The 16,861-nt window shown below is 38.0% G+C and overlaps 1 protein-coding gene across 1 annotated transcript in view; it reads left to right on the forward strand.

The window, feature by feature from the left end:
- LOC138051955 (ATP-binding cassette sub-family F member 3-like) overlaps window positions 1–16,861 on the forward strand; it is a 44,469-nt gene that overhangs the window by 25,428 nt on the left and 2,180 nt on the right. The window contains exons 10-25 of the mRNA XM_068898293.1: window positions 1,217–1,265; window positions 2,059–2,105; window positions 5,358–5,417; window positions 6,436–6,492; window positions 6,714–6,736; window positions 9,184–9,239; window positions 9,354–9,470; window positions 10,408–10,491; window positions 12,156–12,232; window positions 12,750–12,794; window positions 12,905–12,953; window positions 13,725–13,805; window positions 14,196–14,284; window positions 14,965–15,056; window positions 15,508–15,640; window positions 16,717–16,804. Coding sequence (XP_068754394.1) covers window positions 1,217–1,265; window positions 2,059–2,105; window positions 5,358–5,417; window positions 6,436–6,492; window positions 6,714–6,736; window positions 9,184–9,239; window positions 9,354–9,470; window positions 10,408–10,491; window positions 12,156–12,232; window positions 12,750–12,794; window positions 12,905–12,953; window positions 13,725–13,805; window positions 14,196–14,284; window positions 14,965–15,056; window positions 15,508–15,640; window positions 16,717–16,804 — 1,147 coding nt within the window. The remainder of the gene's footprint in view (window positions 1–1,216; window positions 1,266–2,058; window positions 2,106–5,357; window positions 5,418–6,435; window positions 6,493–6,713; window positions 6,737–9,183; window positions 9,240–9,353; window positions 9,471–10,407; window positions 10,492–12,155; window positions 12,233–12,749; window positions 12,795–12,904; window positions 12,954–13,724; window positions 13,806–14,195; window positions 14,285–14,964; window positions 15,057–15,507; window positions 15,641–16,716; window positions 16,805–16,861) is intronic.

The raw sequence follows: 16,861 nt of genomic DNA on the forward strand, positions 1-16,861 counted from the left end.
CCAACATGCTGATTTAATTATTATTAACTGTATAATGACCTGAGTAGTTCTACATCTGCCTCTGACAAAATATGGCCTTTTGGTACAGGAAAATCCCAAGAAAGCCTTTCTAGCTCAACGTCTACAATCTTGGACAAAACTGTTGAGACAGTAACACAAATTCGCCTTCATTTTTAAACATCCCTACTTACTCTCCCCTTCCCACTCCCCTTCCCCCCTCAGTCAATGTTACTGAGTATCGTCATATGTTCTACAGTATATTTCTGCCCAAGAGAAATCAACATTGAGGTGGGGGGGGGGGGGGGGGAAGGGCCGGTTTCAAGCGGTAGATTTGGATAACTTGTTGGAGTACCACAGATGTTCTTTTGTCTCAACAGGTTTTGTTCGAGATTGTAGGTGTTCACATAAATTATTTTTACAAGATCTTTGATTTCACAACTACTTCTAATATCATGCACTTCTTACAACTTGGGAACTTGATTTAGGTAAAATTATTACTAATCCAAAACGTGATTGAAATTTTTCTTTCTCTCTATTATTTCAAGAATTCAAGAATTCAAGAAAACTAACAAAGATGAAAATGACCCTTACATGTAGATATAGCACAACAGAAAAAATACCTAGTCCATTAAATTATTCAAACACTTAAAATATACCTCAACTCAATTATTTTTCATCCACCAAGAGCAAACATGTTTTGCCATTCTTACCTCGAAACTTCACTTTTTGTCTGCCTGGCAAGACATGTGAAGTTATCATTGAAACTAGTCGTAATTTGGAACCATGACTTGATGTGATGTGAGAGGCATGGCTCTATTCTCAATGTTACATCACAAACTGCTTTGCAATGCAAAATGTCTTTGAAAGCAGGAATGCAAAGCAGTTTGTGACACAAAATTGAGAATACAAATGTAGACCCAGGCCTCTCGTGTCACATTGGTGGGTCCAAATTACTGCTTGTTCTGCCAAGTTTACATGGCTTACATACACTGTACAGAAAAAGCTAAAATCTGGGACAGGATGATGACATAATTTATGTTTGCTTTGGATGTGGAGATTTATATTAAAAATAAAAATTATTTGAGTTTATGTGCACGTTAATACAGAGCTAATAAAGCCTAGTTATAAAGAAAAATGGATGCAGTGTTTGTAGACAAAAAATTAACCACTTCAAACACATGTACCAATACAGTAAAGTTGTTTTCTTTCCATTTAGTCAAAAAGATGAGGCTTCTGCTGACAGTGCCAGTGCTAGATTAGCACAGGTTAGTGTTGGTTTCGTGTAAAAACACATTTCATTGTCAGTATCTGTCTCCCATGCCTTCCACCAGTGCATCATGGGTAGCGTAGATCTGGTGGAGCTAGGTTCTTACCTCTCTTCTCCTCTCCAGGAAGTTCTTCATCTGATCCTTTATCCTTACTTAATTTTTCTTTTCTCACGTCAATCCAATCGCTCAATTGATTTCTGTTATAACACAAGTGTAAGCATTTTAATACCCTTATTATCATTATTTTTGTTGTTGTTATTATTATTATCATTATTATTATTATTATTATTATTATTATTAAATATTTAAACCTAATTGAACATTTGAATTTATGGAATTTGCGCATTATAAATGTCCTATTATTATTCATAAAATCCTCAATCTACATGTAAATACTAAAACTTCTATTCATCACTGTGGAAACACTTAAATGTAATAAAACGCCTAGTATCCTTATTTAAAAAACTTAAAGCGCCTCACAATATTGAGTGAGCTTGTAATGACTGACTTCTTTATCTGCAGAACTATTGTGTCGCTTTTATCTCCCACTAGCTCTTTAAGTGCCTTCCTGACATCTCTTGAGTAACCTCATTATTATTATTATTATTATTGCTATTATTAGTACCATTATTATCATTCTTTTTTTTAATTGTTATTGTTATTTCTTTTTTAAAATGTCCTAAGCATTTTGTGACTTTATTGACATGTACATGTATATTTACATGAAGGATTGGAAACTCAATTTACTACTTGAATGATGTGAAGTCCAGCTGTCCATTCTTTTCTTTAGGTTTATGCAAGATTGCAGGAAATTGAAGCTGATAAAGCTCCAGCAAGGTAAGCTTATCATGATTTGTAATCAAGGGAAAATACTAATTAAAAGAAACGAAGAAGAACAGATGGAATGCCAAACAGGCAGGCTGGGTCATGACATTATTGTCTCCCCACTGCTTTCTGTATTGACATTTTTCACTTCCCGTGGATTAAACGAAGCCAGAAAAACTGTTTTATTCAACCTAGGCTATAGCTCACCATCAAACTTGTTCTTTTATAAAGAGAAAACATTTGCAAAAACACTCTAAGCCCTGTACTGGCCCCATTGACTGGCAAAATCGTCTGGGACTACCGGAAGAAAGTAAAATGTGTAACTGTCAATCTTAGAGGGGAAAGGATTAAGGGGAGTTTAAACGGTTTTATATATGTTAACCTTTTGACCCCTGAACTGGCCGCCATTGACAAGTAAAATTGACTGGTGTTTGTTATATATCAGGGGGAAGAGGATATTACATGGCCGCTTGGAGATACGAAATTTCTCTTTTCAACACTCGAAGAGAAATTTCGTAGCTCCAAGCAGCCATGTAATATTCTGATGAATGAAGGGGTAGTTTCTAAAGAAACTGTGGTGCTGCGTCGGTGGGGAAGTAGTATACAAAAATTTGGTTTTATCAACGGAGTCGATAAAGTAAATTGGCCACTGTACAGAGATTCTAAAAGCTGACGTTTCAAGCGTTAGCCCTTCGTCAGAGCGAATCGAGGGATTATGGGTTACGTGTAGTTTTTATAGTAGAGTAGGAGCTACGCTATTGGTGGTAACATGGCAACGTGAAAAATAGGAATATATTAGTTAAATGAAAAGCGTTCGTTAATACCGTGAGGATTAAGGGTGCCGATTTGAAAGATTCTGTTTATTATATAAACACCAATGAAATACTAAATCATTTCACAAAAGCCATCAAAAGCGTGATTTTCATATGTAACCATAGCAATAGCGATCTTTTCACATGTGAAGGTGTCAAGTTTTCGCGCGAAAGCTCGCTTGGTTATTCATTGGTGTTTTCATAATAAAGTGAAATTTGTAAGTGTCACTTTTAGGAGGGTAGAGTTAATTCCAACACAATTGAACAGAAATTGTGGCAAGTACTCCAGTAATAATTATTTAGCATTGTACATGTACATATTAGCAGTAATGTGGTCTTTGCTTTTAAAGTGCCCCTAACCCTTCAACTTAGTTTTTGGGGTTAGATTTTGACATCTTTCAAGAACTCATTTTCAAATATTTTCAGATTCACTCTAAGTTAGTGAAATTTGTAATTTCCTGCGCGCTATAAGCTCCGCTGGACAAATTATTCTCTCGTGGGGTCGTTAGGAACAAGCCATTGAGAAGCGCCTGATATGTAACACTTTTTTTTTAGTTGTGACGTAAGAAAAGGATGATTCCATAACATAAGAGTGCGAGTTCGAAGATTATTTGTGAAAACTTACAATTGGTCTGAAAATATGTCGTCTTCCAAAGAGTTTTCCGAATCAAATACGGAAGAGTATCTTTCGGACGATTCGGAATGCCTAGATTTTCAAGAAACAGAAACGGAGCAACGAGAAAACCAAGAACTTCTACTGGCAGAAAGTTCGACTGCCGACTAAGAATCAGACAGCAAATTGCAAGCCTATATGGACGAGCCTCTCACTGATGAAGAATGACTCAAAAATTATAGACAACAACAAGCAAGAAGAAGTTCTTAAGAAGTGGCTAGCAGACGAAACCAGTGGACTTCAGCCCTCGGATCGCTATCAGAAGGAATCTTATGCATGCCGATTCCTTTCTGTTTATTATTAGAGTTTCTGCATCCATAAACCACGCACTTTTCAACCATTTTCTCTGTGTTCTCCGCTAATCTTCACACATCCCAACAACTCAAGCTTGCCTAATGTTCTTTTCTTACGTCACGCTCGATACTTTGGCTGAGTGGGGGAATAATGCGAACGATAGGTGAAAAAATAGTCAAGACCACTTCCACTTTCAGCGCTTGTAAAAAGAGCCCGGATTCAATATTTTTGAATTTTTTTTCAAAAATAAGTTCTTGAAAGATGTCAAAATCTACCCAAAAAAAATAAGTTGAAGGGTTAGGGGGACTTTAAACTAGAGTGTTTGAAATTGGACTGTTTTCTTGGTGAAATATTCAGTGTATGAGCTGTCATTAAAAGGCCGTCAACCTGCCAGTTGGAATAATTTGCACTGTAACATGGCAGAATGGTATCAAATAAATTATTATTATTTATTGCTTTCCCACCAAAATGCACTTGCTCTAGTTGCTGCCGCATTGAGTGAGCCTGAAGCAAACAAATGAGGCAACTCTCTAATCGGGAGAAAAAAACATTTTTCCTCTTAATGCAAGGGATTGTGGTCAAAGGTGCAAGGAATTGTGGTTATGTGCAAATGGAGGAATTAAGATTCGCAGCATCATCATCAGAGCCTGCTCTGTTTTTCATCCTCAAACTATAGATAGTTTCACTGTCACGCAACAAAAAAATAAATTCAAAATCGTTCCAAGGAAAAAGGCCAAGAACTTGGAATGTTGTAGCTAGGAAACAAATCTTTTAACCACCTCTCCAATTCTCAGGTCTGTGTGGTACATTGTTTCGGAGTTATTTGTTGAAGTGTTTCAAACAACTTTATAGAGTTTTGTGTGGAGACTCCACATGGTCCACCAATATGGCGGCCTGTTAATAAATGGAAAACATCTGGAGTTCACTTTGCGATGAAAGTTCTTATTTTTCCCTCATGAGATGAAATACATGTGTTTGAACACATCTCCTAATGTACTTGAAAAGCTCAAACTGCTGCGATTAAAAGGGATGTAGACATTTTTTTTCAACCAAGTAATTTCATGGTGTCATGCATTGTGACAATTAGGTAATCCAAAATGCTGTATTTTCAAAACGAAAGGCGTCATGAGACTGGAACTTGGAAAAAGATTTATTTCTAGGTCATCTCTAACCTTCTTTAGATAACAATTCAGGAGACCTTGCGATTTTAATTTTAGAATTTGATGACATCACTGTGAAAAACCATCTACACTGTATGCTTTTTTCTTCTCTCAAGTGGGGTCCAGAAGGAGGTCCAGTTGGGGTTCCAGGTTGGGGGTCTCCCTTCAATTCACTGCATGAACCATCGTTAAATCACTGCAAGCATAATTGAACATCTCCCTTCCCCACAGCAGCATTCTTACCATTTTGGTAAACTAGTGGATAAGTCATTACCAGCAAAATAATGGTCCTGACAACACCCAACATTTAATCACGTTCTTTCAGGGCCTCTTCTATACTTGCTGGACTTGGCTTTTCAACAAAAATGCAAGGTCAACAAACAAGGTAGAAAGTTAATAATAATCAAGACAATGTTATTTTAGCTCACTTTACTTGTAGTTTGGTGCAACTGGTCTTTGTCTTTGATTATGTTGAGGAAAAAATCAAGGTCAACATGGGTGCAAGGCACATGTGAGTTAAGAGACATGTATCTACAGTGTAGCTTGAATAAACTACAGTGCTTACATTTACACTTTCCCATGAACTTTGATCATTAAGTATTCTTCATTTTTGACTCATCACACAGCAAGAGTCCTGTGCAATCAGTATAAAACTGCAAGACTGAAATTCAAATTTGAATTCTGCTCTGTCACTAATAGTATTTTGAGTGGAGTCTTGGAGATTTTTTGTTCATAATTTTACCGAAGACTGACCTTAGAACCCTTTCTACTATGTTGATGTCCATGGCTGTACATGTATCCTACTTTGACAAACAGTATTCTAAGTTGGTCTTACTAAAGCCTTGTAGACTGTTTCCTTGGTGTTACATGGGCAGTGAGAATGTCTTAACCCATTAACTCCTGAACTGCCCCGCCCCCCTCCATTGACAAGTAAAATCATCTGGCATTAAACAGAATGAAATGTATCATGTCTCGCTGACCTAGGAGTCAATGGGTTAAAGAATGATAAAGAAAGCTAGAAAAGTGTGTTGGTGGCTTCTTTTTATTAGTTTCTTAACAAATATTGTTTGTTCCAGTCACTGGAGCATCACTATGGTTTCATCTAAAATTTGATGGGTATGACTTGTAGAACCCGCAGACCAGTGATGCACATTGTACATCAAGAAGCTAATTAGTAAACAACTTATAGCTAATAGAGCGTTCAACTGTTGTTACAGATGTTGTAGGTTCAAATCCTGTGTAGGACTCTGATTTTTCAGATGTTCTTTTGACCCATTGCCAAGCAATATAGCGTGTCATGATGCATTTACATGTAGGATGTGGAGGACATAAAAGCAAGAGAAATCTCTCTTGTGGGAGTCAATAATGAATTTGTTAGACACTCTCTTTCATCTTATCCACAGAGAGTTATCTGGTGGTTGGAGAATGCGGCTTGCTCTTGCAAGGACACTGTTCAGTCGGTAAGTTGCAGCTTTCACATTAAGTAGTTACCTATGTCTTGATTATTGTGTAAGGATCTTGTTTTGGTAATTTGTGTACCCAAGCTTTAGCTTTTAATTAATGAGTATAGTGAATTGGCTGAGAGTTTCGTACCAGTTTTTACCACAAAATAATATGAACTGTTTTTATTGTTTTAATTTTGGACAATTGAAGTCAATATTTTGTTGGTCTTGCTTTTCAGGCCAGATCTTTTACTTCTTGACGGTGAGATGATTTCTCTTCTTGGTCATTTGTTAAGGAAAAGGGTGGTATTTTCTCCTTTAGAAGTTGAAGAGATAGATATTGAATTATCATTATCATTATCATTATCATTATCATTAGCATTAGCATTATTGCTAGTGAAAACGGAAGGATGCCATAGATGTTAAACAGAGATAAGGTGCCTAGTGTGTAACAAACCTCTGTTAGCCTAAAATAACACATTGTGAAACCCTTAGAAAATACAATAAGCATTAGGACCCGAACTTCGTAAGCTAACTTTCAAAATCCATGCACCGCGCAAACCCTACAATGTCCGAGGCTATCTACACTATTTAGCGGGGTGCTTAAAACGACTGCTTTCTGCATTTGCAGCAAGACGACTTCCGCTCTCTGCATTCCCAGCATCTCCCGCACGCTTTTGGCCGTATCCTTGGAATAGCGGCCCAAGACATCCATTAGGATGTTATGTTGGGTTACTCTATAACCAGGGAATTGTTGGGACAGCTCCCACCGCAGCGGTGCCTACTTACTGGTTTTCTCATGGTGCTTCTGCACTTAGTTTAGAGGCTGGTCATCTCTGGAAGGGTGACTCTTCTTGTCTCCATATCAATCCGATTCGCTCTCAGTTTGGTGTTATGTGCAAACATGGGAACGTCCCAAAAAGCAGTTGCTCTTTCATTGTGATATACTGGTTTAGGAGTTGTTTGGGAGTACCAGGGCAAAGTTTTCTCTATGAGCTTAAGATCACAAGGAGTTCGAAGAAAAGAATCTTCAGAACCCCATTGTGTCTTGCGAGGTAGTTACTCTATGCCAGTGCACTGCAACCTTGGGCCTTCCCACATAAGCTACACTTGACATCCATTCTGAAAAGTATTCCTGTTTTGTTTTGGTGGTACAGTTTTGCTAAAAGTAGTTGGTCACATAGCTCGAAGATGCCCGCGATAGTATACGAGGTGGCAAGCTTTCGCTTATGAATCCAACTGAAGCAATTTACTAGATCTTCATCCGCCCACCGTTCTTTGAAGAACTTCCCTTGCCAGTGCTGGTCTCGTATCTCCTGTTCTCTCTTACCGGTAGTCTGTTCTTTCTTCCGCCATTCCATCCCGACTACCTCGACCTTGATCTTCTCTCCTACCTCATTGTAAACCTCTGGGTCAGGGTATGTGAGCTTTAGACTTATGCCCATTTCCGCTGCATATTTCGCTGCATCCTTTTTGAGAGATCTTCTTCCCATTCAAACACAATTCTCTTCAAACGCTCTAGCCATGGACATAGTATCATCTCAGTCTGAGAAAAGCTAGACGGCGGCCTTCACTTTAGTCAACTTGTACTCAGACTCCACAGACCTCAGGCCTCTACCTCCGGAAGTTCTGGGAAGGTGAAGAAGCTCCGTAGAAGCTGATTGTTATTATGGAAGATTTCATTTTTGTTTTCATGAATCGATTACATAACTTGCGGACATGGGTCTGGGCTGGTTAAGTTACTCTTCATTATTTTCTTTACATTCAAACAGTTTATACATATTCATAGAACTACTTAACTATATTTGCGTTCTGGCAGATAATCCATCTCTGACAGCGTTCAATAAAGAATGACTGCTCTTTGTCAATGTTCGTTATTGAGCTTAGTCCTTTCCTTAGCTTTTCATGGTAGCCTCCGAGAAAGTAACAAACAAGATTTATTATTATTATTATTATTTCCAAAAGGTCTTGATAGTAACAGACAAATAAAGAATTTAAGGAAAACGACGAAGCCTTTGAGTTTGTAATACATGTTTCATCAGAAACGTCTACCATCCTCAGTTACTTCGAATACAAAGCGATGGAAGCTGAAGTTATAAATAGAAAATGTCAATGTGAAAAATAGTAATTACTATTGTAAGCAGTCTTTTGATTGTCCTTAGTGGCCCTCAAATATCCTGCAAGATTTTTTACCAGCATGTGTTCAATGTTGTTCGTTTTTTACAGGGATTTCGATATCTGTTACCAACTTTGTGTGGTATAAATGGTAATTCAGAGCCTTTATGAAATTAGAACAAGACAGGTGGTTTTTCTTGGTTACAAATCACAGGAATTTCCGGAAATGCCATCTAGTGACAATCGTTATCGAGCGAGTTTCAATTGAGTGTTGTAAAACCAAAACCAAAGTAATTACTTTGGCCAATCAAAAAGGACGAAGACAATCCAGTAAACCAATCAAAACTCGAAGTAATTACACGTAGTCGACACGTTTGGTTTGGTTTCCCTTCTGATTGGTTGAAAAAATGGCGCGAAAACTGTGCACCAATCACTGCGTGAAGTAATGCAAAACCAAACCAATTCGCTAATTACTTTGGACACTCAATTGAAAACCGCTCCAGTGAAATTTGCCAATGCAAAGACCAGAGTTAAGGCGACCTGTAGCCATGTTTTGTTATTCGTGTGTAACCTGATTGTTGTTTTCTTGTTTAGAACCTACAAATATGTTGGACCTAAAAGCTGTATTATGGCTGGAAAAGTATCTTTTAGTGAGTTGTATGGTTATTGCTATGGTTTATTACTATAATTAGTGCCAAAAGAAATTTCTTTGTTACAGAGTTGCATTTGTCAAAGTCAGACGTATTGTGTGTATCTGTTGATAGAATTGGCCATGCACTCTGATGGTTGTATCACATGACCGCAGCTTTCTTGATGCTGTTGCTACTGATATCATTCACATGCATTCACAAAGACTGGAAACATACAGAGGAAACTATGAGGTGTGTATCACATGAAAACATCAACTAAAGGTCATTCTTAGCCTTTTAAAAATAGGTATAGAAATGTGAGAAAAATCAAGAAAGGGATATCATACAACTGTCCAAATTTATAACCCCTCCCCCTCTGAAAGGAAATGTTATACAAATAGTCATATTTACATTTAGCGGACAGCCAGTGGTTTTCGTTTAGGTCTTTAATTGGAACTGTTTCCGAGTAGCTGAGTGGCAACTATTGTTAAAATATTGTAATTTGCCTTTAACAGCTTCAATCAATCAATCAATCAATCAATCAATGTTTTGTTTGCCACGATACGAAATTGTATAAATTTTAAAACATACATTAAGCGGCGAGGAGACCTCTAAAAAATCGTAAGGCTTATACTGAAAGGTCTCCTTGGTGATACGTGAATAAGAAATCAATTACAGCAGAAGGTGAGCGTAGAAAACGAAATGAAAAATTCAAACTGCTATTTTGATGGCTTCATAGTTACTGTTTATGTTATTTGCTTTTTATCGTGAGAAATATTTAATTATTAATGAAATCAGCGAACTCTCTTTTAAAGGAAGATTAACTGGAAAGAGATGTAATTGAAAGTGGGAAAGCATTCCAGATTTGTGGTCCTTGATAGAGTATAGTGAACTGCTTAATGTTTGCCCTGCACATATGCATGGGACCTAAGAAGAGTCACCTGTGGTGTTCATTTCCATTACATGTACACATTTTGATCGCAAAATAGTTATTGAAATTGTATTTACCTCTTATCTCTAAGAAAAAAACTTGTACCCAAAACAGAAAGGGAGGGGGGTGGTATTAGTGTGAACTGGAGCGGGACTTAATCGTGGCGTGTCTCAGATGAAGGCCGGATCGTGATGTACATGTACAAGGATTTGTATTTAGAAATATCTTTAATTTTTATGGAAATCCTATCGTTTGTAGAATTTTGTGAAAAGCATGACAGAAAAGCTGACCAATCAACAACGTGAATATGAGGCACAGCAAATGCACAGACAGCATCTACAGGTATGTTTATCATAGACTTGCAGACTTTCATTAGACTCGATTTCCGTCATTCTCTCTGCTGCCTCAAATCCGGTCTTCCTGAAACAGCAGCTTGTGGTCGAGCCTAACCTTCATTCATTACCTTAGTTACGCAACCAGCATGGGACTATTGACGAAATTGCCAAACCAATAGACCAATTTCGATATATTAAAATTCAGTCCTAAACAAGAGGTATCATATCGAGGCTCTGGGGAATAAATAAATTTTAAGGATTGTGTATGAATTAATTCCCCAATGCCTCGAGCTGATGTCTTTTGTTTAGGACTGAATTTTAATGTATCGAAAATTGGGCTATTGGCGCGACAAATAAGGGAAAAAAGCACCCCGAAATTAGAGTTGTCATGTTGCAGGGACAAGTAACTTGTTGCGTGGAGAAAAGAGAAACTTCATAGTGTATGTGACAGGGACAGACAGCGAATTGAGGCACGAAAATCCCAGAAATCATTGCGGGCGCTTGGGAATTAAGTGTCACAGTGAATGAGGTCACATTGAAAGAGTTCCTTGTACAGTTAGGATGCAGACTTAATGTACGATTAAGTAAAGGAAGTAAAATACAGACAGTTGTCGTCGGTGGCTATTAACCAGATTTCCTTGTAATATGGAACAGTATTCGGCTGTCTGCGTCAATGTTTTATAACTTAATATTTTTTTGCGGAACCGTCTTGCCAAGTTGTCAGGGTACTTCCCTTGAGATTCGGAAATGCCGTGAACATACGATGTTCAAACCTGGCTCCGCTGCAGTCGATCTCAAATACCGCAGTCACTTGCTGCTTTTAAACTTCGCTGTGGCTTGCGAAAACAGCGTCTATCATTTGTGTCAAGCACGAGATTACATCTTAGATTGTAGATTTTGGCCGGTCCGCTTTGCGAATTGTAACGCAAAGCGAATCGGCCAATCGCCTATCACGTGTCACCAGTTGATAGCCAATTACGTTTAGAGAGCGTTCTTATACACAACCCTGTAACCGCGTTTCGACTTTCCTAAAGTTTTCTGAGTATCAGAGTACCTTTGTGATAGTCTCCTTTTAGCGGAAACGGAATTCGAATCATCCCAGGCAAGCATTCTCACTTTGCAATCGAAAAGAATTCGGAACTGATATGTAAGAGTGACGTTTTGATTTGGGAACTTTCCCTAGTATCGCGATCTTCTTATAGTTTTGCCTATGCGCGAGCCGTCAATATTTCGTGGTATTGCCGTCTCACTTTTGCGGCCTGTGATTGGTTCTAATGTTGAAATTGACGTCGTTGCACTGAATTGGGTTGCTGACGTACGCAAACAAATACGTTGCGCAGGTAGAAAGAATTGAAATTTCGATCAGGCGCGTTGATTAGTTTACATATTTTCTCCCAACTAGCCGTCAATATAATGTGGTATTGCCGTCTCAAAATCGCAATTTGTTTATATTATCTATTCACACCGAATTGCAGGAGAACATCGTGTTTTTTTTATGGTAGTACACTCAACTAGTATTTTATAGTCACTCAAAGTCTTATGAAAACTCTTCGGCTGTTTTGTTTAAGTGTGCACCCCCGCCCCAGTCAAAATTAAGAACCAGCAAAAATCATCTTAGTTTCAGATTTTTTTGTTCTACAAAGACATTTAGTTTTATGGTTAATTCGCCAGGCATTTGTCGACAGATGGAGATATAATGCAAAAAGAGCTTCCCTGGCACAAAGCAGATTAAAGGCTTTGGAGAAACTGTAAGTTGATGAGCCCATACAGCAATTTCAAAAGAGTGAAGCAATAAGCAGCAGCTTTTGCTGTCAAATGTAAGAAAAACTGCTATTGACGCTGGAGTCGCTTTTTGATGGTAATATGCAAAATCGACTTCGTAGTTGGAGATTTTCAACTTGACGTGTAGTCAGTTGAAGCAGGCCTGGTGTAACTGTACTGCCCTTTACCAAACGGAATATCACAGATCTTAACATTACGGTTTGTGTTGAAACGAAAAAAACATGTAGGAGATATTCTGTTCAAACTCGAGCAAGATTTTCTTGTTTGTGCAAAAAAAAAAAATTAGAACAAATTATCGCAACATAAATACAGCAGTAATAATGATAGTTATTATAGTAATAGAGGATGAAATATAATAATTTAATTTAATTTCTGATCTTCCCATGTTTCTTACTTACATTGGAACAGTGAAGAATGTGTTTTCTCTCCTTTTAGTCTTTTCTTGTGCTTATTGACTGGTTGTCAATTGTATTTTGTTTGCAGCCCTGATCTTCAGCCCGTTGTGGTGGATCCACCGGTTGTTCTAAAGTAAGTCACTCTCAATCCAGTGTCCAGAATAGGTTTTGATTCTTTTCAGGTCGAGCTACGATTAAATTGCTTTCATGCTTATTGCCAACACAATATTTCTGTAATGGCAGGTTTCCTGATTGTGAGAAGTTGTCCCCGCCCATTTTACAACTGGATGAGGTCAGTGCAACTCGTCAGTGTTCCTTGAAAAATCTTTTGATGAGGATTGTTCAATAGTAGTCTTCAAACCACGTTTTCGAAATTCTTTGCTTTTACTTATCCACACTATTAGGTTAAAGGCTCAAAAAACGATGGAAAAAACTGATGATTCTCCAACGCTTTTTATCTCTGTCTCCAAAAGTCTCCATTTTCCCCTATCTGCACCAATGCGTTTTCTTCAGTTTTCTACACTGACGTCTTTCCTTTTTGAAAGGTTTACACTATGATAACGTTACACTCGTTTCGTTTCAAAATGTTTACGAAAAGGCGTTACTTGGTGGCTTACGCAGAGTTGTTCCATTTCGTGTCCAACATTAACCGAATGCAAAAATGGCCGTCGACAAATTATTCTTTTGTCTTTGTGTTAATTAGCCTAACTAGCCTCGTTCACACGGGTAAAATTAAAAGAATTTGGGCTGTAAAACGAGGCTAGTTAGGCTAATTAACACAAAAACAAAAGAATAATTTGTTGGCGGCCATTTTTGCATTCGGTCAATTGGACAGACTCGCTGTTATTGTAAGATTTTATTAAAAGAAACAGTTTGCCAGCCATGACCATCCCTCATCATCCAAATCACTTGAAAATGAGGGTTTGACCATTGTTTTCGCACAAAAAAAGAAAACGTTCGGAAACGTTATAACTACGATACAACATTTTATTTGAACTTGAGAATCAACAACCTTGGAGATTCTGTTTCCGAGAATTTGTGGCAATGTCTTTTGCTTTCACAGGTGACTTTCCACTATGAAAAAGGAAAAGTTGTGTTAAATAAAGTCAGTCTGTCTGCAAATCAAGAATCAAGAATTGCGTTGGTAAGTTGCCATACTTTGTTTTAGAAATTTTGGTCTGCTTGAGATTTGCGATTTGTTATCGCTGTTGTTCATGGACACTTTGTAAGAATAAGTGACACGAGGATGATCAGATCCTCAGGCTATTTATACGCAGACTGAACAGGCGAAAGGTATGACTGTCTGCATGAACCAAATATACCAAAACGTTGTTATTCAACTTGGTTGAAAAGGAACTAAGGTAAACAACAGAACCAAATTTCATGCGTCTGAAATCGTTTGGGACTGTAAAAAGTCAAGTGTGTAAAGAGTGCTGCTGTAGAGTTCATCAGTGTCCATTATATAACTCGATAATTGCTGTAACGGCGAGAACCTCTTTGATTTGGTCGTACTTTTGACTTGATTTCATTGTAGGTTGGCGAAAATGGGCAGGGTAAGACAACACTGTTAAAGCTGTTACTTGGTGAATTGGAGCCAGTATCCGGTTTGAAGTTCGCTCATAGGTACGACTGTAGATAATCAGGTTCATTTGTCAGCCTTGAAGTTTGAAGGAAAGGAATTTCGAACTTGATGAGATTGGAATCTTAGCTCCAAGGGAAGTCAAAGACTTACAGGTTCATTTGACAGGCTAGTTAAAAAGTCTTTCACAGAAGAGAATGAAATCTTTGTTATCATAACTGTATAATTCAGAAAACTGTGTAGAGAACAGTTTTGTGATACCGAGGCCCAAACTTGTTCTTTTCTACAGCATTGTAAAACTCGTTTGTGAAATTCTATTGTTGCAAAAAATCACTGGGCGTCTTTTTTGCATATAAATTTTGTTCATTTTCGTTCTCAGGAAGAAAAACGTAAGGGCTTATAACGTTATTTGATAAAATAAATAGAAACAAATTATAATAATATTAATAGTGAATAAAAGAAACCTTATTATGTCTTGAGGCAACGTATCCAAGTAAAGGTGTTGTACTAATTGAATACAATTCCAAAAAAATTAACCCAAATTAATGCGGGTTGAATAAAATAAAACAAAATGTTTGTTTCTGATGAGAGCAGAAAACCGGAGAACCCGGAGAAAAACCTCAAGGTGTGAAGTTGAGAATTGCACATTATTCTGTACGAGAAACTTATTATAAGTACACGTTTTCTATTGACACTGCATTTTGTATTTGTGCCAATCCTGCAGAAACCTCAAGATTGGTTACTTCAGTCAACATCACGTGGATCAACTTGGTTCTCAGCAAAGTCCGCTGGAATTAATTGCCTCCAAATTTCCAGGTAAACCCAAAGCCTTATGTGCGGACACGCACGAAGAGGATTAAGTATAGACCACTTTCATAAAAGGCGACCACCTTTACATCCTTGTGTATGTATGCTAATTATACCTACTGCCCTAATTTTGAAGCGAATAAGGCTAGAAAGGCTTATTAGCATTAAAACATAAGAATGTTATATTTGGTTGCCATTTTGAAAGAGGTCTTTAAGTTTCACTTGACATATTACTACTTGCCTTTTTTGGCGATAGGTTACAAACCTCTGAACGGGTTTGTTTGGACGAAGAAGGTTTGAGAAGGTATTGGGTTGTGCGTAATGGAAAACGAAGACATTGAAGAGACTTGCGGGACTTTCGAAAACAGGACCCCTGATATCCAGAGGAAACTTAAAGAACTTGGCAGTGGAGCAGTGCCTGTTAATATTGTTTTCATCTTTTGCGTGGATTTCATTTCAGGACAGCACGAGGAAGAATATCGCCGTCAGCTTGGTAGATATGGAGTGATAGGTGACTTGGCCCTTAGACCTGTTAGGAGCTTGTCAGGCGGACAAAAGAGTCGAGTGGTAATGGCTTTGATGAGTATGATAAGGTGAGTGCTCTCAAGGATTCGAGACGTGTATTGTGGCATGTAAAATGGGTCGAGTTCTGTAGGGTATACAAATGTGTGGCTTGTTTAGTTGTTCCCATTTTTAAGCCTTATCATTACGTGGGATGCCTGTGGCAGACCACGTTATGAATTGTGCTGAGTTTCGTCGTTATCGTAGTCGCGTATGGTAATTTGCCACGGGCTTGTGATTGTCAGTAAAGTTAAACCTTGTTGTTTCTTTTCTATTGTGTGGTCGCGGAGAATGCGTCTTGATATTAACTTGTGCATGTGTCTCTAAAACAGTGCTGTTAGGTTATCAACGGTTTTTCAGTCGGCAAATTTCCCTGTGAAATAGCTATAAAGAAGGACATAATTTTAAAGGTTTGAAAATGAGCATTTCAGACAAGAATACATTTAATCCAAATCTCTCTCTTATCCAGAGCGACTCGGCTGTCGAAGCGCTTTCGGTTTTGGCCGTCGTTGTATTTGACAGAAAGAAGACGCATTGCGAATATTTGGTTAATTTGGATTGCACTTAAGGTGCCAAAACCTAACTTGCATTCAGGTGCTAAAGGATTAATTTCAAAGCCTTACCGACAAAGCATTCCTGGAGCTTTTTGGAACAAAAGTGATTCCAAAAGCAAGCATTAGGTTTCAATAGGATATTTCTGAAATGGATCGATCGAGGAGTGAAATCAAGCGACAGAAGCGAATTATTGCATGAATCAGAAGCTCATGACTTCTGGTTCAGACCTGGGGTTTTTTTAAGTTTAAAAATGCCCTTATTTGGATGTAACGTAACTCGTGCATTTTCCCGCGCGTGCAGCATCGATCTTATTTTTGTCCATATTTGGGCATAAAATTGGTATTCTGAAATCCCTAGCTATGTTGCAAGGAAAAGAGTCGCAAGCTACATGCTTCAAGATCATGTGCTTCTACATAAAGACAATGAACATGTGTTTATGCACGGCAGATTTCCCCTCGAACTCGTAAGAGCAAATTGAGGTAGACTTGTCCTCTTTGGTCCTCCCACAATCTTGCTAATAAAACTGCAACCTTTTTGATTCGCCTATTCTTAGGCCACATTTCCTCATCCTTGACGAACCGACAAACCACCTTGATATGGAGACGATAGAGGCTCTTGGAACTGCGTTAAGCAATTATAAGGTAATGTAATGGAAAGACGGTTTCAATTTTTTGGTGTTTGGGTCTGGTTTTTTCAAC

This window comes from Montipora capricornis, chromosome 6, assembly GCF_036669925.1.
Source record: "Montipora capricornis isolate CH-2021 chromosome 6, ASM3666992v2, whole genome shotgun sequence".
Taxonomy (NCBI): Eukaryota; Metazoa; Cnidaria; class Anthozoa; order Scleractinia; family Acroporidae; genus Montipora; species Montipora capricornis.